Source organism: Larimichthys crocea, chromosome X (genome assembly GCF_000972845.2).
Source record: "Larimichthys crocea isolate SSNF chromosome X, L_crocea_2.0, whole genome shotgun sequence".
Classification (NCBI taxonomy): Eukaryota; Metazoa; Chordata; class Actinopteri; family Sciaenidae; genus Larimichthys; species Larimichthys crocea.
In genome coordinates, this window is record NC_040020.1 from 1776842 (window position 1) to 1804833 (window position 27992).

The following is a 27992-nucleotide window of genomic DNA, read 5'->3' on the forward strand; positions in this document are numbered from 1 at the left end:
GGCTGTGCGCTCACACCCACATTCAACAGGCACTGGAGGATACTTGTTACATGTGCAGCTTCACCGCGTTTAATCTTTATTACTTTATACAGAAAGAAAAAGGCAGTTGGTTGGAGACAACACAGTATGGATCCGGGAAGGAGATGGGTATTTTCTAGGAATGGTGATGTGTTTTTAAGTTGCGCGTTATGATGCTTATATGCAAATCCTGTCCTGTCAGTATAGCTTTACACCTCGGTAGGTAGATCACAAAAAAACATTAAGTATAATCGTGGGGGGATAAAAGAAAGGAGAAGAGGATGGCAGCTCCACATAACGGATCCAACATAACGGCAAATTTCACCAGCCAGTTTGTGCAGCCACCGTGGCGCGTCGCTCTCTGGTCCGTAGCCTACAGCTTCGTGCTGGCAGTGGCGGTGTTTGGAAACCTCATCGTGATTTGGATCATCCTTGCCCACAAGCGCATGAGGACGGTGACGAACTACTTTCTGCTCAACTTGGCGTTTTCTGACGCGTCCATGGCCGCGTTCAATACTTTGATAAACTTTGTCTACGCTACGCACGGGGAGTGGTACTTCGGGGAAGCTTACTGCAAATTCCACAACTTCTTCCCGGTCACCTCCGTGTTTGCGAGCATCTACTCCATGACTGCGATTGCTGTGGACAGGTGGGCAGCAAGAGCGCAGTAGAATATGTGGATGGATGATGAAATCCTCCCTCCTCACCACGTTGTTCCTCTTTCTCTGATCAGTTATGTATTGTGCATTTTATATTTTATGAAAGGAGTCATAACTCTCCTTCCAGTTCTTGTCTGTGTTGGGATACATTAATGTGCAGTGTTATTAGTACTTAAAGAAAGGGCACACTGATATTTCAAGCATGTAGTGAAACACTTTGATCTCAAGAGCTTCAGGCATGATTTATTTCTTTATATATTTTCAGCTGTCCAGCAGCAGCAGCAGGGGATAATTGAATCTTGTGCTGCGGAAGAAAAGTCGAATCAGTGTTTTCTCTTGCTTGAAGACAAACTGCACTCCATGTGGAAAGGCGTATACAATTAAAGTCATCTGATGTACTCTCTATGGGAGGCCCATTTGAATTCCACCCCATGGTATCTTATGTAGGCTTTGACTTCATGCTCCCCGCTGATTTAAGTATAGATTAATGTCACTTCACAGTGGAGGAGCGAGTAATTACTTGTTTGTGCTTTGCATTATTATAGGAAGGGAGTTGCCCAGCAGGATGTCTGCCATCTAACACACCATGAGCCTATTCCACACGTTTATTTTCTGCATTTCACTGCTGTTTTTTTGCAAATAGCCCGCGCTGCAGTGAACGCACCTCTCCTGTGCCAACACCCCTAGAAGAGATCTTCTCCATGCGCGTACCCTCCTGTCACATGCACTCAGATTAATTCTCCTTTGCTCTTTCGCACCTCCGTTCTCTTTTTCTTTTCTTTCCCTCCATCTCTCTCTCTCTCTCTTTTGCTGCTCCCGTGGTTTCCAGTAATGCGGCGATGCAGTCGTCACCATAAGCCGGGCTTTGATACTGATCAGTGGCCCGTCATGTGTCATAATGTTTGAATAAAGGGATTAGACTGATGAAGGAAGCAGCCACAGGCCGAGTAAACATGTAGAAGCTGCACGCAGGGCACAGTGTGTGTGTGTGTGTGTGTCTACAAGTGTCACAGTGTGTTGTGATAGTGTGTGAGGTGTTTTCCTTCTCCAGTACTTCTTCTTGACACACAAAAGAGAGAACAAAGCCTTCCCTGAGGCTATGCTCATTTTGGCTCCTCCACAGCAACTTCCATGCATTTGTATTTTTGGTGTGCGGTGTCCGTTCGATTCTGTCAACTGTGTACAGAGAAAGAGAACATCGGCGTGACCTACATGATGTAGATGTAACCCGCAGTCATGCGTTTCGTAACCTCAGTATGGTGCTGTCTCCGCTCTGATGTCTTGAAATGGCATGAGGCCACAGTTCGCGATCGTCTGTGAGTTTGTCCTTCCTGCAGACCCTCTGTGCTACGAGGCGTGTTTCCTTAGGCACTGCAGGGGAATAAAGGCAGGTTGCTGGCCGTGTGAAAGGGAACCTGCGAAGCCTAAAAGCTTTTTATGATGCCACAGCTGGTTACTTTTTGTTTTCTCCCATTTCTAACACTTTTATTTCCTCGTGTTGAAGCTGTGGATTTGTAGAACAGAGTCACATATTTGATCTTCACCTGTCGTGATGTATATTGACTTTAATGTTAGGTGCAGGGAGGACTGTAGAAGGAGGAGAAAGGCATACGTATTTGTGTTTTTCATTAAGTCTCAGTTCACTGTAAATATTGGTTTCCAGTTAGAGAGATCCACCTCTGAGATTTCTGCCTGAACTCCAGTGAAATGAAGCATAATGGGATTTAATTTGCACTAACAGCAAATTGTCATAATTCAGACCACTTTCATTTCAACCACTCTCATCAGAGGACATGGTCTCTATGAAAAAAGTATGTGGATTGTCCAGTGTAATGGCTTTCTTGTTTCCGGGACGGGAAAGATGTTTTCTGTTGAATTTTTAAGATCTCACTGCCGTCTGCTTGACATTTAGCTGTGTGCGTAATGTCTGGCTAATACTTGCCCCGGAAATCTCACCCCAAGTTAATCTCTGCTAGTTAAACATCATGCGGTGATGAAGTGAGTGTGAAGTTGGTATGGTGACACGGTTTCAAAGCCAAACGTTGCCTGAAAGCTTTTTGCAGCTTAAGCCAATGCAACCTGGGGGAAAAGAAAAAACATAAAATGATGTATGTAATGTGTCTGATCAGGCCCCTGATGCCTGTGTGAATGCGCTTTGATAGTTAGTTCTTTTTAATAAAGTGTTCCAGCCCTTGCATTGTGATTATTGTTCAGTGGTTACAAGTCTATTAGATCAGCTACAGTTGTGTGAGGATCCCAAATAAGTCCCGACCGCTGTGGCACACATTTGATTGGACATCTAACAAGCTATTTACACACTGACATCCAGAAGGTCCAGTGAGACACTCAGAATAAATGCCAAGCAATTACTGGTGAATGGATGGAGCATCTTTGTTGTTGTCCCCGAGACAGTTCCGGTCACTGAGGTAACAGGGCATCTTATGGAGATTGAATTAGCGACTGAGTCTGACTTATCAGCAAGCGAGAGTCATGTAGCATCCTGAGTTGGGTTGATAATGTCCTGCCAGCACTGAGTGTTCCATTGTGTGGTCCAAACAAAGTCTCATCACAGTGTTTTGGAATGACTCATCCATGAAAGTCAAACAGCAGAGCGTAATTGGACTTCTGCAAGCTGCCTTGCAGGTTGCAAAGTTGAAAAGTTGAAATGTGTGAATATTCCACAGATTTTTAGGTCAGATGGTTTTTCCAGTCAAACTTAACCACATCCTGCAGTGCTTCTCGAGAGAAATCAGAGGGGCGACACTCATGTTATATGCGCTGTGATGCCATAACCTAGTAGATATTACTTCAAAAGTGCCATTAAGTGTACATGAATAATAGCATTTCTATCAAATCTATAATGCATTTCAAGAGACTTCTGGTCTATTAATCTATAAATTAATCTAAATTGAGTATGCTGTCGAGGCTTTTAAACGCAGTTATGTCCTTTTAACCTCCTGACCTCTGACCTGCAGGTACATGGCCATCATCCATCCCCTGAAGCCTCGTCTGTCGGCACAGGCCACCACGGGAGTCATCGTCTGTATCTGGAGTCTGGCCGTGGTTCTGGCCTTCCCTCTCTGCTACTTCTCAACCATCCGAGCTATGCCCCACAGGACCCTCTGCTACGTGGCCTGGCCCCGCGATGTCGAAGACTCCTTCATGTGAGAAATATTTTATATATTTTGATATTATTTTTTGCTACAACTGTAGGCAGAGTTCAGCTCTTTCTGCTTCAACTGTGGCGACTGTCCATTTTAACAGGCCACTCCATGCGAGTTAATTACAGGGTATATTAATATAACTGAGATCTCATTTACACACCCGCGTCACTGTTATGCTGTTCCTTATGAACTCGTTTTATAACAGCAGGGTGTGAAAAATGTAACAAATGTTGGAAGAGCTGAAAGGAATTTCTTCTGTATATATTTACACTGGGATTACCTGTGACAGATACATCCCTTCACAGTTGTTGTGACCTGCACACGCAGTATGGTGCTGTAGTTACATTTTATTTGGAACTTACAAGGACATGAGTTGTCTATGATCGCATTATGTGTGATCCAACCCTCCCCAGCAGATAATATTAGCACATATATTACTCTTGGATGATGATTGGTTTGACATTTTAGAGTCATTTGCTTTCTCTCCGAGTGTTAAGTGAGAAGATCGTGTCTGTATCTACTAAATACAGCCAGCAGCAGGTCAGCTGAGCTTAGGTCATCGGTTTAATCCATGCATTTCTTGCACCAGGCACAGCAACTCTCTCTGGAGTCTTTGCTGATTGCTTGGAAATTTCCACGGTGATGACGAGACTCCCAGAGGTCACTTTTGAGTCTTGTAGTCACCTCCATAAATAGGAAGGGCAAGATGGCCACAGGCAGGTCAGGCCCCCTGGTACTCGGTCTGCAGGTTGTGGATTTATTTTGAACCACAACCTTTATTTAAGTCTTTGAACTAATGCTCTGATAGATCCCATTTGTAAAGAACTCCACGCAAGGGATTCAAGTATTTTACCCTCACTGGTACAAAACAAAGAATGAACAGAACAATGTATAAATCACTAGAGAATTGAAATTTTTCCAAACTAATGCTACATTTTTACACCTAATTACAATAATTAGGACCGTCCGATTAATCTCACTCCTCTTACCTGTCTGAGTTGTGTTCGACTGCTTCTTGGATCCAGTCAGAGAGAAATACGCGTCTGCTTGTACCAAAGGGAGTGATGAATTTTCTGTCAAGTGACAGGCAGACTTAATCACAGTGAGGGATGGTAAGGTATGGATGTCACCGGGGAATCCTCAGGAGCTGCGGGCCCGACATGTGAACGAGTTCTCCTCACTCGTCCATAAAACACAGCCACACTGCTTCATATCCAAAAAGATTAATCGAAAAGGATGTTACTGATGTGTTACCCAAGAGCAATGACTCAGTCCTGCAAACACTGACAATGTAAATGTAAACTGTTAATTATGCCAGGGTCTTATGGGTGCTGTGCAGACATAAGAGTGGTATCTGTGTATTTTATCTTATCTAACTCACTCAGGAATTAAGGAATTAATCAATCCGTCTGTTTCTGGTAATGTGGTTTTCTCTTATGTAGCTGCAAAGCTGCACCGGGTGAAATTTCACAGCGTTTCCGTTACAGCTGACTCGTAATCTAAGTAGCAACGGTCCAAGTGTGTAAAGAGGCGATTGTGAAAGCGATTCACTCATCCCTACAAATTGACAACAACTAAATATTTGTCATTAGTCGATGCTCTCTAGAACGACAAATCTGACCTGATGACTTTTTTATTTTGTTAGATTTAGGCAAAAAAAAAAAGGAAAGGTGGTGGTTTGTGTTCAAATGACTACTTCAAGCTTAGGGGCCTTTGTCGTCATGGTTACGATGCCAACCATATGGTTAGGGTTATGGAACAATCATGGCCGTGCTAAAAATAATGTTGATTGAAGCTGAGGTCTACAGTTAGAAAGTCCAGTGTTTTCTTCATCTATCCATCCACCAAGACCCGCTCCATACACTTGTGTATCCTGTCATGATTACAGCATCTCCTGGTCTTTGTCACTTAGATAAAAATGTTCTTTTCTTGCACTTGTTCTCATTTTCTCAGTTTGTTTTAATGTAGCAGACACTCAGCATTCACAAACCTGCATTCATTTGCAGCCATAACTACACAAGGCTCAACCTGTTGGTTAATATAAAACCTACATTCTGTGTTTGAAACGATATAAATATTTTTACAAAACTAAACATAATTTTTCCTTTTTTTTTCCCCCTCCTAGGTATCATATCATAGTTACCATTCTGGTCTACGTGCTGCCTTTAGTGGTGATGGGCATCACTTACACCATCATGGGGCTGACTCTGTGGGGAGGGGAGATCCCAGGAGACTCATCGGATAACTATCACGGACAGCTCAGGGCTAAAAGGAAGGTAAGCATGCTTGAGGGGGAAATAGCGCAACATTCATTCACGTATGACCTGGGGCGGTTCGATTAGTAACTGTGAACTTGATGATGTTTGAACGCTAGAAGGCAGAGAAAAAGTACTGTCTGCAACTGAGCAGCCCGCGGCTCCGGGTAATCATCGTCTCCCTTCTGTGTTATATTCGAAAGGCGATATACCATTTGGATACTTAAGAGGGAGTTTTCCAGTTTCACAGTGTTTTTATTTTTTTTTTGTAAAACGCTTCTGACAAGCTAGAGCACTTATCCAGCCTGCTGTAATTTAAGATTTGTATTTAAGCCTTTCTCTATTAATTGAACTGTTGTGGCTAAAAAAATACTACCACTACTAAATCAAATGAATTGTTCCTTGGCCTGTTTTGTGTTCGTTAAGTGTGTCCAGCGAGTGAAAACATCTTTGGTGGAGATATAACATAACGAATCAATTCTTTATATGAACTGTGAATTATTGTAGTTATATACTTTTTTTTTTACATGTTTAAGCGATATCTCAAGGAGCTTTTGCATGTGTGTTTAATCACTAAAACTAATATTTCGGTTTTGAAAATGATCGTTCAGTAAATATAAGACATGCAGTAGCAGCTGTAGGACTACACGGGAACATTACTTTTCTTCACTAAAGCAAGAGCAGTGGGTTCTTAAAAGAAATCAATCAGACACAGTAATATTACGTTCATTTCCCACTGGCGAGGTTAAGAAGAAAAATCATGCTTAAGCTTGTCGATTCATAAAGTTGTGTTGCTTTTAGTTTTTTTAATTTTTTCTGAGCCAGGCGGATGAATCTGAAAAGCAGAGTGCATATCGTACACGTGAGTGCATTAGCTACAGCAGTGAACAAGAATAATTGCCTTCTACACAACACTGCGAACACTTCAGAGAAGAAAACCTTGATTCCACAGAACACAACCTTTGTGCTTGTCACTCGCCCTCAATCAGCCGTTTGTCCATGTGCCCGGACAGGCGCAGGCTCTGAAAAACCAATAATGTCTCCAAGGCATTATGAGTTTGCCTGCATTTTGGTAGATGTGTCTGACGCCAAGGTCTTTATGTCTCTGGAGTTGTGGGTTCATTGAATACTTTTACAATAAGACCGTTTACTGCTACCACAAGGGATGACCAAATATGAGAAAACACATCTTGCAGCAGACTTCTGGGTCATAAAATGCCGACAAAGGCAAATAAATCACCTTCTGCAGCATCACCGGCAAATAAAATCGTACTTGGCACAGGCAGGGTCTGGTAATCGTTGTTATTCATGCAGCTACTGGAAGTGAGGCACAGGCGTACAGTCGTGACGCATTTACAGTGATTCCAAATGCTGTTCAAGATTAAAATTGTTTTATGTGACCCAGAGTAATTATGTATAACTACTTCACCTCCGTAATAAAACACACAGGGAACTATTTAACCAACTCATTTTCTAGCATTTAAAACGGAAGGGCACCCTGCCACACCCTGGAAGGGTTTTCTTACCCATCTGGCCACTGTGTTTATTTACCATGGCAGCATCCGAGATGGCGCTTTTGTGGTCCACCAGTCCACCGGTAACTGTTCTGCTTTAGGGGAACATTCAGTGGTTCGGACAAGCTGATGTGTAATCAGTATTCAATAAAATGTATATTTACTCGATGTTAATTACCTACTAATTAAGTTCAAGTTGGCTTTATTGTCAATACTGCAATATGTACAAGACATAAGCGAATGAAATTACGTTCTCTCTGTCCAAACAGTGTGAGATGTAAAAATTATTAAAATAAAATATTAAATAAAATAAAATGAAAAAAAAATATATATATATAATATTATATATACACAATATATACAAGCTAAAGACATCCGGGGATAGAAAAGTCTGGAGATATGATATGAACCGTATAAGCCGAATATCAATATAAATATCAATGTATGGCAGTATGATATAAATATAGATATAAATAAAGCAGTATGGTAGAATTTATAAATTGACAGAATTTCAGTATGAACAGGTCTATAAAAATGAAATATGTAAACAGGTGTACATATTTGCTTTTCAAGTATTTTTGAGTCTGTAAAAGTAAAAGTGGATGGTGCCTTTTGGGGGGGGTCAGCAGTGTCCAGAGTTTGTGGGGGCAGCGGGCGGAGAAGGAAGGGGGGGGCAGTACTGGGAGGGAGTTCAGCATCCTGATGGCCTGGTGCATGAAGCTGTCTCTCAGTCTGCTGGTTCTCGCCCGGAGGCTCCTCATTCTCCTCCCGGAAAGCAGGAAGCTGAAGAAGTGGTGGTTGGGGTGGGTGGGCTCGCCTGCAATGCTGAGTGCTTATTGTATATTCTTACATTTTCATGTAAATAATCAAGTTCACTTTACACAATAAAGATATAACAAACTTTATTTATATAGCACCTTTCATAACACAGTTAAAAAGTGTTTTACAGTAAAGCCGAACACAAAGAAATACAAGCACAACCCAAAGGTATAAAACTACACAGAGAGAGAAGGTGCAATAAAACATCATAAAACATAAAAACATCAACTAAAGGCCTGCTTTGAAAAAGTGCATTTTTAAAAAGACGAGACAGATTTTTGCAGCCCTGATCTCCTCAGGCAGGTCGGTCCACAGTCTCTGAGCACTGACTGCAACTCTGTCAGCACTCTGTCACCTTTGTGTATAAATCTGGACAGAGGAGTAGCCACGCAATGACGCATCCGAGGTTTTCATCGGGACACAGGGCACAAAATGATCAGCTAAATAACTCAGAGTCGGGACACAGGGCACAAAATGATCAGCTAAATAACTCAGAGCAAAGCCTCTCAGGTCTTTAGAGGAAATCAATTTTTTTTAAAAAAACGATTTAGAAAACCGATTGTTGTGATGTGATCGTGTTTCTTTGTCCGAGTCAAAATCATGGCAGCAGAATTTTAAATGAGCTTTTCCACTGATGCCAGAAAGCAAAGAATTATAATCATCAAGCCGACTTGTTACGAAGCCATGACTGCATAATTTTTGGCAGAGACAGAAATGATCTGATCCTTGAAATGTTCCTGAGATGATAAAAAAGAAAACAGGATTGAACCATTGAACCATGTTGAGCTGAGCTTTGATTGAAAACTTATGACCCTGTATCACAGCTGCCATTATGGACTCACTCACCACAGGTGTCTCTCTGTGAGTGCTCACTGCAAGCAGCAGCAGCTTCTACCCGTGTACATCTTACACTTCATTAAAAGATCATACATTTTTCACAGGGTATGGTTGTCAATAGATCGGACATGTTTCTGGTTAACACACTCTGTAATGGACAAATCGTTGCACTAACATGTATTCTTTGTGAGGTGCATAGGGACTGCCAACAATATAAATATATGAGAATACAACAGGCTTTGACCTTATGTACATTCTTCTTTATATCGTCCTTGTAAGTCATTACAATGCTTCTAATTCAGTCACTTTGCTGCATGATTGCCCTGTGACTCCCTAATTCCAGGTCCAAATTGCTGTCTTTGCCTTCAGATCCCCTTTTTTTTCTAAAGAATCAGTATTGGCTTCACCACAATGGTCATTATTTCTGAGTCGTACAGCCAGAAAATTGGTATGTGTGGAGCGCTTTGTGTAACTGTGAAGATCAATAAGTAAAAAGTATTTGTGTCTGGGAGTACTCAGGCAGACCATCTGGCTCAAAAGCTTTTAGCTTCTTCAAAATCTTAATTGTAACATTTTAGCATCATTTTGAAGTATTTTTATCTTTCCCCTACCGTGTCCTCATCTGGTTTACACTGTAGAGTTTTTTTTTCTCTCTTTGGGATGAATGTCATGCAGGTTGAGAGGATCATGCTCGCAGGCTCGGGTCAGAAAATGTTACAGAAAGTACAGCCTGGGGCATCAACGTGAAGCATCATGGAACTAGCAGGATCAGAAGCTGATTCTTTTTATTGTACTACACACAGTGGACATCAAAATACTAAATAAATCATTGTTTTTGAATGTGTATGTTGTTCACACTGGAAAAGTAACAAAATTAAAAGAAAAGAAGCCTGGATGGACAGAACAGTGTCCAAACCTTCAACAATACAAATCAAAGATACATTTAACCATCCTGAACATTTAAAACTGTTTAATTCACCGATTCCTTTGTTGGCTTACAAACATTTTCATAAAGGTTTAAAACCATTTATGAACAGAAATCCGGTTTACTCGTCAAACTATTGGTTAAAATGAAAAGCATAGGCACGTTTTAGGATTACAGTGTAACATCCGGGGTGGCCAATCAGGTTTTGTAGATATATTTTACTCAAACGGCAAAAATGTCCTTGTGATGCTACAGGAAATGTTAAGGGATTATCGAAGTCACAAGGGTTCATCCTCGGGAGACTATGAATGCTTCCACTAAATCTCATGGTAAACCATCCAACCAGGGCTCTAAATTAACACCTGCCAAATACAGGTGAAAATACATTTTGGCGTGTATTAAAAAGAACTCACTTGCCAGCTTGGCCGGTAGTAAATGAGGCACTTTACCATCTATTTCGTGGGACGCGTGATCGTAGTTTAGGCTTCCCGGCGCGTTGCGTGAGCGTGGCGTATTTGGTCCGTCCTGCACGCGACTTCAAACCCCACCGGGAGTGTTTCAGAAGCGAGCGCTTAGCCCGGCAGACTTTGTTCACTTGCTCAGATTTAGACATTTTCCCGGTGTATGTTCTTCTAAACATGCTTCTACATGTGTAAATATGCTACGTAGTTTATTAGTTTCACTTTTGTCTGTTTTACGGCAGTTTGCACGGGGTATTTTATTTTGAAAATCCACCGGATTCTCTTTGCTTTTTCTGTGTCTGGCTTCCCCCCGGCTCGAGGTGCTCTGTGGAGATTGATGCGTGCTGCTCGCGAGTTTTAATGTTTTTTTATTTTTATTGTTATGCACAAAAAATGGGGCATATTAGACCCTGAATAGTATGTAAGGGTTAATGAGTAATGAATTGTTAGGATAATTTTTGTATGTACTTAAGTTCCCAACTTCATTGTAAGATTAATTTAAAGCTTTAGTTAATAAAATGATCAAATTAATTCAGTTGCTCTCATAATCCGTCTTTTTTGCATGGGAAAAAATGTGGCTAGTGGAAATTCTGATTGGCTAGTAACTTCAGAAACTTTCCAGCCACATTGGCTGATGATCAAAAAAGTTAATTTAGAGCCCTGCATCTAACGGTCTCTGAGATATTTTAGTCTGGATCAAAGTTATGGACAGGCTGATATTTCCATCTCTAGAGTGTTGCTAGAAAACTCATTCACCTCTGTTGTAGTCGGTTGGCAGCGAAGTGGCTCTTTATGGAGACGTAAATGTTTATAGAGAAATGTTATTTTCTCTGTAGGCGTGTAGGTGGTTGCCACTTCTGTGGCGTATATTGAACCGTGACAGTTGCATCCTCAAAGCAGCTGTACCTCACTCAAAGGAAGGACAGAGTAATTTACTTTTGCTGATGGTCTGATAGTGGCAAAGGTCACTGAAATCAGATGAATTGTCAACTCAAGTCATAGCGCAGAAAGTGGTAATTTCGCACAAAAATAACCTATTACGAGTGTCATTATTTCACAAGATCTTTCTCAAGTGTTTTCTAATGTTTCGCCTTAACCGCGAGTTTCCTGTGCAGGTCACACAGGTCGACTAAGTGATAGGAGGCAATAAAAGCTTCATCTTCCTGTCATTTCTCATCATGTGTATTGAAAGAAAGACTCCACAATCTTCCAGTTTTGAGTTAATCCATTCTACCACGAGCGCAATGCCACAGGTGTTGTACTTTAAGCTCATGCCTGAGGCTAAACGCTCGAAATGTCATTCTGGACTGCGACACTAATGACCTGTCATAAGTACAGCTGTACAGCTCTTAGAGACAATCTGAGTTCCACTTGTGTTGTAAGCACCACTGATCGTCCATCTCCCTTTCTCGCTGAAGACAAAGCACTGTGTGCGTGAATGGATGTCAGGATTGGGATGGATTACCTTTTACAAAATCTGATTTTCCCTGAAATGAAAAACAGCAGTGCTAAGCTCCAGTGTATGTGAGTGTACTGCTAACTCCCAGCGTTAATGGAACTGTTGTAATCCCGACTACATAGGTGTCAATATATCCGTCTGTCCCGAGAGAGACAAGCGCAGGGTGCACAGCCAAATGCCCAGAATCTTTTCTGTGGTGAAAATTGGTAGAAGCAATTCGTTAAGGGCCCGTCACCAAGACACATTCTAACACATTCAGAGATGTCAACTCAAAATATATTAGCTTTTATATATATACATAGGAGACATGGTTGGTTCAAGGTTTTTCCATTACATGAAGTGTATTGCACAAAAAATATAGCAGGCGGACAGGGGTGATGGTGGGTACAGTACAGATCACAGAAACCAGGAGTCATGTGCTGCTTCCAGCATGTTATAGCTATAAAACTGTTAATCATGCTTCATTATTATTATCATTGTCATCGGGAAAACAAATTAAATATGTTGTCAGTGAACTTTTTGCAGATAAGTTCAGCATTAAAAACTGTCTTAACTTGAAGAAAAAAAAAATCTTTACTTGCATTTGCTGTTGCGTATGAGTGGTGCATAAATATATATTTTTATTTACTGAATCAGTTTCTATCTTGTTTAATCAGAAGCATTCAGGAATGCAGCGTGCTGGGGTTTGTCCTCATTGTATCGCATTTCAAATTGTTGGTGGGACTCATTCTGGCTTCAAGCTAACCAATGGGTCGTCATTTACTGGATTAATGAAGAAACATAAATCTTGTGCATTGGCCCCAAGACTGTTTTGGTCCGTTACGATCTAACTCAATATCCATTTTATACATTAAGAAGCTCATTTGCATGTCAGGTTCATTACTTTCTTTTCCGAGAGCAAATCAGCGTCAATATGTTTTCCTGGTATACTCCCATTTGTTTTCCTCAGCTCATTTTAATTTATATGTGAAGTACTGTAATCGTGTTTCTTTGTAGTAACATTACCAACATTTCACACTTGACTCGAAAAACTATTTGAATCACAAATCACCAATGCTTTAACGAAATCCTAATAACTGCAGTCCTAATGATTCATAAAGTCCGCTACAGTGTCTACATGATACATTACCTAATGAGCCAATGAACTAATTAGCTAATTGCACACAGAGCTACAAAGACTTCAAAGGCCTCTCACATCAGTTTTAAACCCACAGGATTTTCCACTTATGTTGCTTATTTTCTGGTGACCTCCTGTAATGACTAGCATAGTTCTGCCAACCTTGAACCAAAAGTTAATTAGCAAAAATCATCAACATCTTGTTCGAACATTTTGGGTTCACTCCACAACCAACCCTGTCTCATAGAAGTGTTATTTCTATATGTTTTGAAGGAAACAGTGCAATCTATGTGGCAAATGTTCATTTATTTTTGGTAATATCAGCTCTTGCAATGTAATAACTACTAAGGTTAAGGTTAGGAAAAGATTCTGGTCTCGGTTTAATACAGAAGAAGTGACTTGAGGCAAAAGACAGGTGGTGTTTACCTCAATGTCTACACAGATCGAGTGGTGAAACAGCTTGTTAGCAGTGCTGCAGCCTGGGATGTGTTCAGTGTTCAGAGTGTGTGGGTTGTTATGGGAATTTTTAAACCCTTGAGTAAGAAAGACTGGATTCAAAGTATCAAAGTTTAAGCTGAATTTATTATTCTTGTACAAGAAGGAGCATTTAACAAGGCAACATACAAAAGGGGGTTACAGAGAAAAGGCTCCTCGAGGAGCTCTAACAGTTGGATCTTATACATTTTTTAAAAATGGGCTGTCTCCGACACCTCCCCACTGATACAGATAATATCATAGCATTCTTTTTTGGTTTTCTGCTCAGTAATGAGCATTATGATTCATATCCAAATGGTACTCCCCTAAACCTGTCCTGTCCTTGTACTAGTGATAATAATACATGCAAAAGACAGGATACACACACACTATATGAATTAAAACATCTGAACCCCAGTATAATCCTATTTTTTTATAACATAGGTCAAGCATCCAACACAAGCACCGTAATTAAATGGCCAAAACACAAGAAAAAAGATTTAAAGCGTAGAAACATGCTTCAGGCATATTTATTTTGCTGTACTGATTAAAAGAGAAGCGCATCTGGCAAAAAAGCGTAACGTAAAAATGGTGATGAAGCTTGTGAATACTGGACGATGCCTCATGCGATTCCCACTTTGTGATCTTCAGGTGTGACATTCTGCTTGCAGGCTGGACACCAAACGTGTCAGTGAAGCGGTGTCTGTCTGATCACACATTCTCATCCCACAAGCATCCTACCACCAATTGCATCCCTGAAATCCAGTTTTCACCTTGATATATAGTGAGAAAATGCCACTCTACCTTTCGCCCCCTTGTTCCATGCTGTAGAAATAGCCTTTGGATTACACAGACATGGGTGTGTTTGGTGTAAGCTGGAGTGAAAACACACACTTGAGATGCTACTCTCAAACCTGATGGAAGGACAAACATAACTGCAGGCCTGAGTGTCAGGATTTGTACGTCCAACTCGTTTTAGCGCCACAGCAGTTGAGGTTTGACCTGGTGCTGTTAGTCGTTCTGTCTTTGTATTAGGGAAGGGGTGGACACTTTCTTCTCGTTGAATTTTGTTTCCTGCCATGCATGTTATACTTCTTGCATCGGCACGGGTTGCGCACAGCAAACATCTGTATTCACATCAAAATCCTCACTAATGATGACAGCAGAAAAGAGCTACTCCCTGCAGTGAATCTGGGAATACAGTTACAAATTTGGCTCTTCTTTATTTTGCTTTCCTGATATAAATAAATATTCTTACTTGTTGCCAAGTTAAATGCTAACTGAAGCTCTGTGCATTTTATTCTTCTCCTAAATGTCCGACATTATTTTTCCATAGAACAGGAAACAGTATACATCAAAAAAGTATTCATGCATGGTTAATTCACATGTTCTGTTATAGCGTGTATCTCGCACAATAGCACCAGTATAATCCTGTGCTGCAGAACTCTTGGGTACCATTATTATTCTTATTATATGACTCTTTTTTTTCCCTCTGTGTGTTTTTTTTGGTCCCACTGGCCTTTGTTGTACGGCAATCACGAAACATCAAAGCAGTAAAAAGAGATAAGACTTCCTCCCTTTGAGGTCTGTTTTACTGTATGTAAATTTCCTATATTTGGACTTCGCTTGTCTCTTATTCCTTCTGCTCTGTCTGAGACCGTTGGTGTTGGATTTTCAAGTTCAATCCGTGTTGGAAACCATCAAAGGAATGAACGTGCACCACATATTCAAGCAAGAATGGACTCCACGTGTTCCATAGATAACTGGGTTTTGCATAAAACCTGATATATTTATTTATTTATTTATTTATTCACTTCTTTCTTTCTTATTAATTTTATATGAAACACATTGTGTTTTCCCCCCACTTCCGAAATTAATTGAGTTTGCCTCGTCTTTTGTATTGCCTTACTAATTGGCAGGGAGAACAAACTGTTAGTACAACACAATAATAGAAAAACCAAAAGTCCTCTAACTTCCTTTTAGCAATTTGTCTCAAAGTCTTTAATCTTTCACTGGCATACAACAGAAAAATTAATAGATTGTGGGTTTGCAATCACGTCGTCCAGCAACCTATAAAGTAGCATCATCCAGGGTAATTGTTTTATAATCTTACCGCACATATACAGAAACCTTAAAAGCCACAAGTAGAATGAAAGAAGCTCAAAAAGGTGATTTCCTTTTGTAGCTCTTGTTTGTTTGCTATTCCTCTCCCGTACTTGGAGATGTACGTGATGTGCAATTGTATATTTCCCTCATCAGTTAGACCTTCCTTGCCCTCTGGAAAACAACCATCATAGGAACTCATAGAAAGTTGGAGCTACAAAGAGAATAACTCAGCCTCTCGAGACAAACCCTCTCAGGGTGATCGCAGCACAAAACAAGGAAGGTCGAAATGTGTGAGGAGTAAACTGTCAAAAATAAGGTCAGCTGCACAGATGTGTCACGTGGTAAATCAACTCTTGGCCACTTTAAATTCCTTATACTTTAGACTTGAGACTTTCCAATACCTTTCTTGCTTTGCAGTGTTCCTGCTCTAAACATTACTCCTTGCCAAAATCTTTTGAGCCCCCGTTGGCTTGGAGGACGAGTGTCAGCTGCTGTCGGCTCAAACTTATGTCAGTTACAATGGATTGATTTTGACAAGTTTCCACAGCAGTATCAAATAAAGTCATATAAACTTCTTAAAAGACCCTTGCAGAAAATTCCATTCTTACCATTCTTCGACGCACATTTACCTTGAAGCTGGACAACTTTACCCATCTTCAAGCATCAGGCACTGCATAGAATGATATTTATGAGCAGGTTTGAGTCCTTCAGGGAATGTTCATGATTTGACCTTTGCGAAATAAGTCTTAAAGCATACCTTCAATTGATTTTCCACCGGACTGACTCAGAGTCTCTTCCCTTAAATTAAACTGACAATATGGAGCATATATGTGTTGTTGGTGTGTGTAATTTACAATCAGAATAAGTCACGTATGCATAATCTGCAAACAGCAAATTGAAGGAGCCCGTCTCAGATCCTCTGGCAGGCAGTTCCAGCTCACAGGAGCGTAAAAACAAAAAGCTGCTTCTCCAGTTTTGGGAAATGACTTTTGATATTTTCGAAAAGACCGGCAGCAGATGACCTGAGTGATCTGGAAACTCATAACTCACGACTGTCATACAGTGTCTTGTGTCAGAATATTCAGAGCTTGGTCGAAGGAGTTTAAGTTATATATTCAATTTGACATTTAACAGCTGGAGTTACAGCGTTCTGAGTGTGCCGACACTGACCTCTTGTCCACTTTACATTGACTTTAAAAAGGTATTTCCAGTATAGGTCTTTTGGGATCTATATGTTCTGCAGGTTCTGGTATCTGTCTGCAGTTTTGTCTCCCTAAACAAGCAAATGTTCATATTTTGCTTAGTGGATCAGGCTGTCTCTTGTGGCAACAATCCAATATGCTCATGAAAACCATTAGTTCAGATCAGAGCGTCTTTTAACCTGTTTCTTAATTATTTAGGCTTCAAACTTCCGTTTGATTTACAGAACTAAGCACAAGCATCTTATCTGAATCAGCTCCTTTGAACAAATCAGTCTGCTGAACCTCAGCGTGTTTTTGACCCCACATTATCTCCGTAGACCTGAATTCTCTGTTTGTAATTGCACATTATCATCCAATTTCAGGCACCTCTACTGGAAAATCAGCCTCTCTTGACACGCTGCTTTTTATTTTAGCCATATTTAAAAAAAGTTTCTGATCCTATGAGAAAGTTAAGAAACACAGATTTCCAATTTATAACAGTAGTACTTTTTAAGTTGCCTTTATTTTCTTATCATAATCTGCCATTGTACCAAACGCAATATGGATGCATCCATCTACGCTGATGATACACAACTTTCTGTTCCTGTCAAAGGACAAATTCACCCCTACTTTCTCAAACATTTCTTGTCAGTAACAACTGGGTTATTTATCATCCACAATAAAATAGAGCATGACTAATAGACTGTAACTTTTCCTTTAAATAGCAGTTCCCTACTGGTATAAATGTGCTGTATTCACCTGAGGACTACTTTTGTTACTTGGTTAAATGTTCTCTTTGAGATTTTGAATGAATTTAAGATTAATTTCACATAGGGGACGTAAGTGCCGCGCAATAGCTGCGCCATGGTTTTGCTCCGTCCTCTGCCCGGCGTCAATTCACACCGGGCGTAGCGAGCCGTCTGTATTTACGCAAGATCACGCGAGAATCCTGAATGTATGCAAGATCCCACGATAAACTGTGTAAAAAGGAAACAACAATAACAAACAGCTTACTTTGCTTCTCCGACAAGATTATAAAAAGGATCTGTTGTGTCATAATTTATTGTTTGTTGTTCCACTTCAGCAATTAGTCTCTCATCGTCCATGTTGAGACCCTTTGATCGATTGACATGACGTAACATTGGTGTGAAGTTGTGAGGCTACATGAACTGCATATTGTGTTTTATTTTGGCTCGCAACAAAAATAGAAGTGCTACAGAATGATAGCGCTGCAGCGCAGAGAGTCACTGCTGAGGCATTCTGCGGCGCGCCCGGTGTGAATGGTTTGATTGATTAGAGTGGCAGCGATCAGCTCTGGTGACCGCGGCACTTACGGTATGAATAAGGCTTAAGCATCCATGAGCTGTTTTGCAGCCAGAGATTACTGAGCGTGACCGACTCCTGGTCTATTGTCAAGCTTTTATAATCAGTATCATCTCTTAGCTCCCTTCTCAAAAGTCATATTCAATTCAATTTTATTCATATAGCCCTAAATCATAACAGAAGTTATCTTATGACACCTTCCATATAGAGCAGGTCTAGACCATACTCTTTATAATATTTTCAGACACAACGATTTCTATATTATTCAGTGGAAAACCTTCTTAAAATATACCAGGTTCTTTTTAACTTTGTATTTTTGTTTTTATTGTTCTGTTTTCCCTGTTTTATCATCTCAAAATCAGTTTAATCGTGATTCTACTTGACCCCATACGTCACTGAACATACAAATGTACGCTGTGGCTTTGTGTACATGATGGAAGCAGATGACAAAACGTAGCTTGGCGCAGTGAATGGAAAATTTACATTTAAATAAGTCCAGATGGAACCGTTGACTGTTCTGTGCAATTTCTGCAGTCAGAGATTTCCGCACCATTGGAGGACTTTAAGCCTGAAATATCACCTCAACACAAAAGCACATAGGTCAGACCTAGCACAGCCAGTGCCTCACTCAATTAGATGTAAACTTAGTACTCTCAAGTTGCGTTGTTGTTGAAAGTTGCGAGGTGAGGCCTCCTGGGATCAGACTTTGTCCAGCACATCCTCGATTGGCTCGAGATCTGGGTTCCTCAAACCATCCTTGAACCATTTCTGCGTTGTTTGTGTCAGGGTGCATTATCCTGCTGATAGAGGCCACTGCCATCAAGGAATACTGCTTATATGAAAGGGCGTACATGGTCATTTTTTATTTAGTTGTTTGGCTCTACTACTCATTCTCATTCTGCAACAGTTTGACACAACTGTCAAACTGAATAGTTCATCACTGTTTATGCAGCGGTGCAGTAAAAGTCTGTCACGAAGAATAATTGACATAGAAACAAATGATTGCCTCTGTTTTTCCAGTTGACAGAAATAATTGTATCCATAACTTTTGTTAGATGTCCACACATGCTCGATTCATTTTTAGAAATGTAGAGCATGCAGCCATCGACGATATTAAATATGAACACAAGACAACACTTGAAATATGCGCTGTGACATTCTCGTTATCCCTCATGATGAAAAATGCGTGGCGTGGTGCGGGGTCTTTCTACATCTCAGAGTTTTAGACATGCTTACAGCCCCTAAAGAGAGTCCAGTAATGTTTATATAAGCCTCTGCCTGAGCTCACCTAAACCTCTTGTGCCTCACAGGATATACTTCCAATATTGTTTATGTAACTGTGTGAAGAAAAGACTGTGGAATGTGTTTCTCTCTCATGCACAAAGTCCTGACCCACGTGGACTGGATTTACAGTAAAGAACTTGGGAGATGTTGGTTATTGCTCTGCTCTTCTTGCAAAATGATGCCAATTGACCTAAGAGTTTCTTTTAGTTGCTTGCAATATACACAATATTTTAGGTGGCACTTTTTCATGCCGTGTCTATATGTTTTCTTTTGAATTGTTCAAAATGACATCGATTGGCTGCTCGACCAAGCTCATGCAGGAAAAAGGAAGTAACATAAAACAAGTTGCACTTTGTAAGACGTCTAAAAACCTCAACATCTAAACTTTATTAATCAAAATAAACTCAGAACCAGCACTCCTTAAATCTAAATCTGTAACATAGTTACACTCAGTTTGTTTTTTATTGGTTTCATGTCCACTATTCTCCTGTCAGTTCAGATCAATCAGCTCATTTCCCTCACCTGGTTTTCCCCGCCCATCTCCTCACCTGCAGTCCATTTGCTCATCACTCCCTCAGCTTATATATACTGGTTCATTTCCCCTTCATTCCTGCCAGATTGTCTTGTTGTATTTTTTGCCAAGCTCTCCAGCAATTTCTGTTTAGTCTTCCCGTTCTGACCCTGTTTTGCCTGCCCCTTGTTGGATTTGTTTGCCTTTCTGCTCTCCTGGTTTTGACCCTGTCTGTACTTCGGACTTCCTAAACTGCTTATCCCTTAAACTTGTCTGCCTCTGAGTCGTGCTTTTGGTTTCAAGCTTTTGTTCCAGCCATGACAAAATCTGCTTCTTAACAAAAGCATCTCTACATGTGTACAAATCAGCAAATCAACTATACCTGGCCCAGTCCCCAGGTAGTGAACTACACAAGTACCTCAGCCAAAAACAATTTGATCCATTTTCTAGTATTCACAGTATAATTAACAGTTATAATTCCAAGATTCAAAAACCAGCTGCCGCAGGTGTCTGGCTATTGGATCCTGCAGATTGGAGGGTCAGACTGGGTGCTGCTCCAGTCGGGATCCTCCACGAAAGGATGACGAAGGCGGCTATGCCTCGTCAGGCTGGAACCAATCAGGAGGAGGGGACCACATACCAAACGTAGCATGAGCAAGAAATACTACAAGCAAACTTAAACAGCAGCTGGAATATCAGCTGATACACATAAATGACAACATAACATTGAATTTCTTGTTTAGGGCACCAACGTCATGTCTTCAACATGTTTAGAATTACAAGGTACAGAATGCGTCTCCATTAGAGACTGTGGTCAAGCAAACAGACTTGTGTTTAAGTAGCTATCCTTATATAAATTACCCTGTGTATACACATGGTAACTTATATGGACTGTATTTAGTTCATTCCAAATATGGTCCAAACTGCACTCCGCGCAGGTGTTTCACCTCCTTTTAGTTTATTTACATTTTTAACCTATTGAGACAAGCTCGACAGTTTAGCCTTTATAAAGAAGGATTAACATAAAACAGAAGTGCATGTCCGTCACATGAACCGATCCTGCTAACAGATTGCTTATTGTTTAAAATCTTAAATACTACATATGGCCGTGGGCACTGAAGTTTACTTCCAATCCATCTCAAATACACCAAATGTGTATTAATCCACTGCAACAAATGCAATAGTTATTTTCTGTTTGAGTCGTATTTGTTATAATCTACACTGACCCTCTGCTTTAGGAAATTATTGAGCCATTTTAAAGAAATTAAGTATAGTGGTTTGTAAAGATTTAGAAGGAGCAACAGTTGACTGAGAGTGCTAAATCGGAAATAATTAACAACTAACACGTGGATTTGTTGAAATTAATAAGAATATAGATTAACACAGTGTTGTCTGTTCAAACTATTATTCAAACGATACTATATGCTCTTGAGATTCTAGAGGATTTGTCAGTGATACTTTAAAATGAACACTAGACACGTTCCCGTCTTCTCATTGCTTCTCATACACTGTCTGAGGATTCTTTGGCAACAGATCACATCACATGTGATGGAGACATTTACACTCAGTTAGACTTCTCATCACATTAAAGCCTAACTGGCATCTTCTTTAGAGAGCCGGAGCCTCCGTTTAATATCCTTAATGTCATCAAACAGGAAAACACTAACGGCTTTTAACCGGTGTTTGAAAGCCACCTTGCACAGTTTACTTGACATGGCTTGTGTTATACCATAAACCTTTTTTTGAAACGTGCACTCAAAGCAAGGGCTGCTGGGACTTCTGTTTGGATTTCAGTAGAGACTCGGTGATGTCTGTTTTGCCTCCGGCGTGCCTTTCCAGTCTGCCTGTGTAAAGTCGCGCAGTATTTATGACTTTGGTTCCCAGTTGCCACCCGGAGGCAAACCACAGCAGTAGTTAGCTTCCAAATAGGAAGAGAGAGTAAAAGAAGACACTAAATGATGGACAGATGGACAGACGTTTCGGAAATGATAAAAATGAACAAATAACTCACCAGATGTTGCTTTTTTTTGGGGGGGGGGGATTATCGCGTCACACTGCTCATATTCTTTATATTTTGACTGTGGACCTTTTGTACAGCCCATTTTTAATATCATACATATGTTTAAAGCTCCTACCTGTACGTGTTTATTCTCTTATTTAAAAATGTATATCTGTGTCGATGTTTGTGTCCATCCAAACATTGTAACTATTTGTTATTGAGCACAGTGTCATATTTTTTTATGTTCACGTTGTTGTGTTTTGCTCTGTACCTTGTGCTTTGTGTTCTGTTCTTCTTCTTAAAAACCAGAAGATATACATATATGATGCACACATCATGTGTCAGTGCCTTCAGATTAATTAGGGGACATGCTATAAGAAGAACAGAGGAACCAGAACATGGTCTGCTTTCCATTACAGTCTGACTAATGCATCATCTGCCTGTTCACTGCCTGCAGTAAAAGGGGTTACCAAAAAAAATCAGAAATGTACCGAAATTACATGCACGACACACTTCCCCCACAATATTCATCAGTTTCTGACAGAGCAGCAGTGATTTGTAATGATTTTTAAACATTTTTCCTCAGCAGGCAGCTTGCCAGTGTTTGTCATCATCGTTCACTCTCACCTCTCTCTCTGTCGCTCGCAGGTGGTGAAGATGATGATCATCGTAGTGGTGACCTTTGCCCTCTGCTGGCTGCCCTATCATATCTACTTCATCGTGATTGGGCTCAACAAGCTTCTGAGCAAGTGGAAGTACATCCAGCAGGTTTACCTGTCGGTGCTGTGGCTGGCGATGAGCTCCACCATGTACAACCCCATCATCTACTGCTGCCTCAACAGCAGGTGGGTAACGACGGCGTAGTGTCATCAATCTAAAACGCTCAAAGTAACAACTGGACACCGCTGCTAACAAAAGAAGAGTGAGTTTAATTATGTGTTATTACTTGTTTGGATGGAAGAGAAAAATTCGGCATGGATTTTTTTTTTTAATTATGGATTTTGGCAGAATTATCTCCCAATAATGAGACAAAGAGAAAGAAAAGAGAAACACATTACAACTGGTCAAATCATCCAGGGTGCATTCGGTATCCACTTTTATCAAAGGAAAACTGATCGGTTCAAGAACAGGTGAATGTTTTGTTGTCATGCATCCCATCGAGTTGAATCCAGTGGTTTGCTCTCTCTAGATTATTAAACAATAAAATGTAGTCGAATGATTTCCTTTTGAAATCACATTTTTATGAATTTAATTGAGTTCAGAATGTTATCCTGGAAAATTGGTCCTTTTCAGCGAATTGTGAATCTCTACAGAATCAGTCAACTCATAAAAGTAGAGAAATATTACTTCTTTCTGCCATGTAACACCTTTTTTTTTTTTAATCTATCAATGAATAGCCGCCTCAGTACATTCAGAAAAAAACATTTATACATGAATGGCTAAAAGCCTTTCATGTATTAATGTCTGAGATACCTGAATACAACCTTTTTTCGTCTCGAAAGCAGTACTGTGTGCATGATTCCTCTTTGAAAAGGAAGCAAGCAGGATTTACAGTGTATCAGAAATATAATGTTATTAAGTCTGTGAAGGTTCTCAGTCCAGTTCAGGTTATCTTTCTTTGAGAAGACTTTGGGGACTAAAGACGTTTTTACCTCTCGTCCAAGAGGCTTCTTCAGTTCTGATGTGGGGTAATAGTCAAGTTGAGGCTTTTGGCTAAGACCTCTTTCTCTCTCTTTCTGGGTGAGTTTCCTGTCTGACAGGTTCTTCACCCACCTGAAGAACCCTTTTGTATGAGAGGTGAAACATCTTCACGGATTTACAACCAGTTCCAGTTGCCCCACATTTAACCATTCTCAAATAATGTTATAAAAGGACTACTAAGTAATAAAACACCAAACAAGCAGATTTACTTGTATTTATTTTCTATGTTATTCTCTTGTTACTTGTTTTCCAACCCTCCGCACATTCATGTGGCACCAGGTTCCGAGCTGGCTTCAAGCGAGCATTTCGTTGGTGCCCATTCATCAAGGTGTCCAGCTACGACGAGTTGGAACTACGCTCTACGCGGCTCCACCCGACGCGCCAGAGCAGCATGTACACGCTGTCGCGAATGGATACCACCGTGGTGGTGGTTTACGACCCTGCCGAAGGCAACGGCGTTGCCGGCGGCGGCTCTGGAAGAAAGCACTCCCTGACGTCTAGGAAGAAAAGCTACATGACCTCTCGCCATACGGAGATCACAGGATGCAACGGCGGCGGCGTGATAACGCAAAATAGAGGCGCTTCAGACGCTCAGCCTGAGGAGTTCTCTTGAAGGGTGTTCTCACAGACTTACACACAGACATATACGTGTAAAAAATGTATTCACATGCATGAAACACTGTACATACAAAGTGCACAATTGCTTGAATTAGATGTATAAGCATTGTATCAAGTATCAGGTGGAAGTGGTTACTTAAACGTGCAGAGAATGACTGCGAGGATATAGAGATTAATTCATATTTTACCTTAATGAATAACATGAATTACTTTTAAATACTCTGGAGAATAGGTGCATTACTGAGTGGGCTTGCTGGGGGAGTGAATTTTACTAGAAGCCTTCACGGAACATAGCATTTGTCACACATTTGTTATTCCCAATGGTTTTCCATAGGTTTCTGTGTATTATAATATATAAGGTTGTCAGGATGTGCATCAAAAAACTGATTTACAAATCCCAAAAAGTGGCAGCATCATAATTTACGAAGAACTGCTGCTTGATTGTTGATTGTTCCTTGCAGACTCATGCATGGATCGTTCTAATCAGTGAAACGTCTAAAAAGAAATTACTGCAAATTGCAGCTTGCATGTCGCAAATTTGCTGAAAAACAACCTGTGTTCACCTCTAGCATGAAGAAACTATTGAAGTTTTTTGTTCTCAACTTTTAAAATAGTCCAGAAATGGGCTGCTAGTGACTAGAAATGGGGGTAAATGACACTTTGGTAGGGGGGGCCTCTACATGTCTGTGCTCAGTGGCCCACAGTCTCATAATTCATCCATGCTCTAGAGCTGCCTTAACAACATGCGGAGTATGGTATGTTAAAGTTTCCCCCCCGTTAGCCAGGATCCCTTTTGCATTAATAATTCCATCATTCAACTCTGATTGAGATTAGCATATAAATACAGTCAGTGCACCGCTGCTTCGTTAAGGTCTCGGCCTCACAGTTCGAAACGCCTTGTAATGAAATTAAGAAATTCTGCTATTAAAATATACGCTTGGATGGTGAAACCATCTCAGAACGGAGATGAAGACACATCACGGTGATTGTAATTATGTAAGTATGGCATACTTTTCATTTCCATCTGTAAGTAAGTGTGACCTTTATGTTCCACAGAGGATGCACTGTGCATCTCTTTTGGCCCCCCGAGGCCGCGAATGAGTATCCGCAGAGCTGCCAATGGAATAGTTGTTGATTGGCTGCCGTATGCGGTTTTGAGTTTGGCTCTCAAAAGTACTGAAAGCGAGTTTGGCTTTCTGGCGTTATGTAACATGTAAGGAACATGTTTCCTGATAATACTGGCAACAAGCCAGAGGCGAAATCCAGTATACATTAGGAGAAACGTCGATGAACAGGCTGCTGGTGAATGATGAGTTTGAAAGTGGGCCAGTGTGTCTACTTTTATATTACAAACTTTAAAAGAAAAGGAAAAAAAAAGCTGCTCAGTGAAGTGCGCTCAATCTTTTAATGTCCTTTTAGATGCCTTTGTACAGCGCGTCATCAGAAAGCCGTTTTCGCCTGTTGTTGGTGTTTCAGTAGTTTCTTGCAGCATGCCGTTACTCTGTGTCGCTTCCTAATTTGTGCTTGCGTGCACATCAAGTGTTGAAGCTGCCGCCGAGCGTTACGTTAGCTGGCCTGTGCCACGTTTGGTTTACAATATGATAAGTGGAACCATACTGTGACAAGTAGGGTTATATAAACCATAGGGACAGTGTGTATTCTGGGATTCGGTGCACAGCAACACACAGACATGAATAAGGGTGAGGAAACTGTGGCTGTACGTGATCATAAGTGTCACTGCTGGGAAATAAGCATCATTTTGTTATGATTGGTGTCTTGGTTTGGTTCTTAATGTATCCTGTTGTTGCAGTAAAAGCTGTATTGGCTGTATTGTGATGGCGGTGATGGTTATTACACATGTTGTTCAACGGATTTTGTCACACGTGAAATGAATTAACGATTTCTAGATTCATTAGCAATCGCAACTATAGAGATACATCATAACTGTCTTTAATTATTCTTGCCAACAGTTCTGAATGTTCAGACTTCATGAAAGTATTTACTTAAGAATGTGAAGAAAAAAAAAACATGTTGTGCTATATTTTTATGCTGTCGTCTGATAATTATATTGGATATTTGTACGTGGTAGTTATCAAGTTATTTTCATGTTTCTCTGTATAAATGTTTGTTTTGTATGAATGTACAGTACAACGTGTGCCTCTATCTCTCTGTCAAGTGGTGATCATATTTTTTTTGTTGCCTCTTTAAAGGATAATTAGTTCATTTCCACCTGAGTCTCGTTTCTTTGTCCTGAACAGCATGCAGTCACTTCTCATGTTGTCCTTGCTTTCAATTACTGCTTTCGTCTGCTGTTATCAGGCGTTCACACTGAGATGCATCACCGGCAGCGGTACAGCGCGCCTGGCGAGCGTTCCTCTTTTTCTTTGTAGCGTTTTTTGGACACGCGTAAAAGTTCAAATATTATTAATTTTTCAGTCAAATGGAGCAAGAGGCATGCTTTGCCAAGTGCTTCCTGTTTGGAGGCGATACATGGGGCTTAGACTGGAAACGTTCATCAGTTTGTCAGACACAGATAATGGAAAATATTTTCATTTTGTTCAGTATGTGGTGAACGCACAAATCTGTGCAGCAGTTGTTCATTCCAATATGGCTTTACGAAGACGTTTTGGAAGCGATGCATCTCTGTGTGCTCAAAACCTCGACTCAGGCTGAAAATAACTTTTATTATCTTTTAAACAAATACTTCTAATGTTAATGATTATTATTTTTGGTTATTTGAGATGAGAAACTCTTTGATATTGACGATATTAAGTGACTTCTATATGAATTCTATATCACATTTCATTTCATTTTGTTGTTGTGTTTGCTTATTGGTAGCTTCATTGCAGCTCTGCTCTTCTTTTACGGTATCATGAGTGACACATCATGCTTATGGAGTATAGCTGTGACTTGTTGCAAAAGCAGTCAGATTTTAATGAGGACAAAAAAAACAACAACAGCTGAGCTATAGTGTTTTGTTTCATGTTGTCAATGCCGGCTATTGTAATAATCCGCAACTTTGAAATTTGTCGGTTTGTTTCACGATGTTATATAACACACAGCACAGATCCAAACAAACGTTTTCTTGCAATTACCTCTATCGCATTTAATAACTGCATCTTTGGTTTGTTTATTTTTCTTTCTTTTTTTTCAGAATTACAAAATCAATATCTTGTTATTGTGATGTTCCTCCATATCGAGCTGACATGGAAACCCTACAGCCGTCCAGATAGTGGTCTCATTAGCTCAGAGTGTTGAAACAAACACTTTATGAGCAGAAAGGATGAAGGAAAAGGACACAGGTTAAAGATCACGTCAAAAATATGCTTGATATGTAAAATATGACATGATCGCTGTTGTTTGTAGTCCCTTCATTCAGAGCTTATTTTTTTTATCGAGAAGCTGCTGTCAGTCTGAAATGACCGCCTCATCGCTAAAGGAGTCACCAAAATTGAGACCAACACAACAAATGTTGCGGATTATAACATTAGGTTGACCTTTATTAAAGTGTCAATATGTGATGATGTCTCTGTCTTGCTGTTGGTTAATAAACCATTCATACTGTAA

General features: G+C 40.3%; 1 protein-coding gene across 1 annotated transcript; it reads left to right on the forward strand.

The window, feature by feature from the left end:
* On the forward strand, positions 1-27992 carry tacr3a (tachykinin receptor 3a). The gene is made up of 5 exons (XM_019256975.2): positions 1-667; positions 3653-3841; positions 5967-6117; positions 22755-22951; positions 24087-27992. The coding sequence occupies exons 1-5, from the start codon at positions 300-302 to the stop codon at positions 24418-24420; spliced, it is 1239 nt and encodes a 412-aa protein (XP_019112520.1). The 5' UTR covers positions 1-299; the 3' UTR covers positions 24421-27992.

Coding starts and splice junctions, on each gene's coding strand:
- tacr3a (XM_019256975.2), top strand. CDS start 300: ATGGCAGCTCCACATAACGGATCCAACATAACGGCAAATTTCACCAGC. Junction 3,842..5,966: donor GATGTCGAAGACTCCTTCAT/GTGAGAAATATT, acceptor TCCCCCTCCTAG/GTATCATATCATAGTTACCA. Junction 6,118..22,754: donor AGCTCAGGGCTAAAAGGAAG/GTAAGCATGCTT, acceptor TGTCGCTCGCAG/GTGGTGAAGATGATGATCAT.